This window comes from Salmo salar, chromosome 10 (genome assembly GCF_965601325.2).
Source record: "Salmo salar chromosome 10, fSalSal1, whole genome shotgun sequence".
NCBI lineage: Eukaryota > Metazoa > Chordata > Actinopteri > Salmoniformes > Salmonidae > Salmo > Salmo salar.
This window is the reverse complement of record NC_138300.1, coordinates 2,587,501-2,590,000: the sequence shown is the minus strand read 5'-3', so window position 1 is coordinate 2,590,000 and position 2,500 is coordinate 2,587,501. Positions and strand designations below refer to the sequence as shown.

The window sequence follows — 2,500 nt, the reverse complement described above, 5'->3', positions numbered from 1 at the left end:
TTAATAGAGGCTACTGACATGGCTCCACGGACTTTAATAGAGGTTACTGACATGGCTCCACGGACTTTAATAGAGGCTACTGACATGGCTCCACGGACTTTAATAGAGGCTACTGACATGGCTCCACGTCCTTTAATAGAGGCTACTGACAGACTTTAATAGAGGTTACTGACAGACTTTAATAGAGGTTACTGACAGACTTTAATAGAAGTTACTGACATGGCTCCACGGCCTTTAATAGAGGCTACTAACATCCTTTAATAGAGGCTACTGACATGGCTCCACGTAGCCTTTAATAGAGGCTACTGACAGGCTTTAAGAGGTTACTGGCAGCCTTTAATAGAGGTTACTGACATGGCTCCACTTAGCCTTTAATAGAGGCTACCAACATGCTTTAATAGAGGCTACTGACATGGCTCCATGTGCTTTAATAGAGGATACTGACATGCCTCCACACAGACTTTAATAGAGGCTACTGACAACCTTTAATAGAGGCTACTGACAGCCTTTAATAGAGGCTACTGACATTCTTTAATAGAGGCTACTGACAGCCTTTAATAGAGGCTACTGACATTCTTTAATAGAGGCTACTGACAGCCTTTAATAGAGGCTACTGACATGGCTCCACGTAGCCTTTAATAGAGGCTACTGACAGGCTTTAATAGAGGTTACTGACAGCCTTTAATAGAGGCTACTGACAGGCTTTAATAGAGGTTACTGACAGGCTTTAATAGAGGTTACTGACAGGCTTTAATAGAGGTTACTGACAGCCTTTAATAGAGGTTACTGACAGCCTTTAATAGAGGTTACTGACATCCTTTAATAGAGGCTACTGACAGGCTTTAATAGAGGTTACTGACAGGCTTTAATAGAGGTTACTGACAGGCTTTAATAGAGGTTACTGACAGCCTTTAATAGAGGTTACTGACATCCTTTAATAGAGGTTACTGACAGCCTTTAATAGAGGCTACTGACAGGCTTTAATAGAGGTTACTGACAGCCTTTAATAGAGGCTACTGACATGGCTCAAACATTATGGAGCAGAATCCTTAGACACTTCAGTTAAATCAGAAATTGATGTAAATCATTGTCAATGGAAGAGTAAAAATTCTGACCTAAATGCAAATTAATGAATGAGTGACCTAACTCTGTCACTCTGGGTTGTGACTGTGTGGGAATGTATAACCTAACTCTGTCACTCTGGGGTTGTGACCGTGTGTTATCCAGGTGTACAGCCCGTCCCTCTCCAGACCATTACCAATGAGAACCCGGCCGGTCCCAGTCTGGGCACCATCCCTCAGGCCCGTTTCCTTCTCTCCATGCTCCACATGCTGTCTCTGAAACACGGGGCAAACAGCCTCTCTCTTCTGCTTAACTCTGGGACTCTGGCTCTCACACAGAGCATCCTCAGACTCATAGGTGAGAGGACTGGCAGCGTGGACGATGCCCTTTCAGACTCATATAGTTGTATACACACACACACACACACACACACACACACACACACACACACACACACACACACGGTTATTGATGATTGTCTGTTATTGACTATTGTTTCCAGGTCCCAGTACAGACAGCAGTGAGGAGGAGCTTGGGTCGAGAGATCACGGAGGGTCAGCTACGGTACTGGAGGAGAGCCGAAAGGTGGCGACCCCGACTCCGCTGCCCGCCTCGGGGCCGGAACTAGCCGCCATGATGAAGATCGGAACCAGAGTGATGAGAGGACTGGACTGGAAGTGGGGAGATCAGGTTAATAACTGTAGTACTACTGGTATTATATACTACTGGTATACCACTATTATTACTACTTCTGCTGCTACTACTACTATTACTATTATTACTACTACTACTACTACTATTATTACTGCTACTCCTACTACTACTACTGTTACTACTGCTGCTACTACTGCTGCTACTCCTACTACTACTGCTGCTACTACTACTACTACTACTACTACTACTACTGGTATACTACTATTATTACTACTACTACTACTACTGTTACTACTACTACTGCTATTACTACTACTGCTGCTACTGCTGCTACTGCTACTACTACTACTGGTATACTACTATTATTACTACTACTGTTACTACTACTACTGCTATTACTACTACTACTGGTACTGCTACTGCTACTACTACTACTGCTACTACTACTACTGGTATACTACTATTATTACTACTGCTACTACTGCTATTGCTACTACTGCTGCTGCTACTACTACTATTACTACTACTACTACTACTACTACTGTTACTACTACTACTACTGCTGCTACTGCTACTGCTACTACTACTACTGGTATACTACTATTATTACTACTACTGTTACTACTACTACTGCTATTACTACTACTACTACTGGTACTGCTACTGCTACTACTACTACTGCTACTACTACTACTGGTATACTACTATTATTACTACTGCTACTACTGCTATTGCTACTACTGCTGCTGCTACTACTACTATTACTACTACTACTACTACTACT

At 42.7% G+C, this 2,500-nt stretch overlaps 1 protein-coding gene across 7 annotated transcripts in view; it reads left to right on the top strand.

Moving 5' to 3' along the window:
- herc2 (HECT and RLD domain containing E3 ubiquitin protein ligase 2) overlaps positions 1 to 2,500 on the top strand; it is a 291,977-nt gene that overhangs the window by 94,824 nt on the left and 194,653 nt on the right. For all 7 annotated transcript variants that reach the window (XM_082956658.1, XM_082956660.1, XM_082956657.1 and 4 more), the window contains exons 35-36: positions 1,228 to 1,419; positions 1,565 to 1,752. In XM_082956658.1, the coding sequence (XP_082812784.1) occupies positions 1,228 to 1,419; positions 1,565 to 1,752 (380 nt within the window). The remainder of the gene's footprint in view (positions 1 to 1,227; positions 1,420 to 1,564; positions 1,753 to 2,500) is intronic.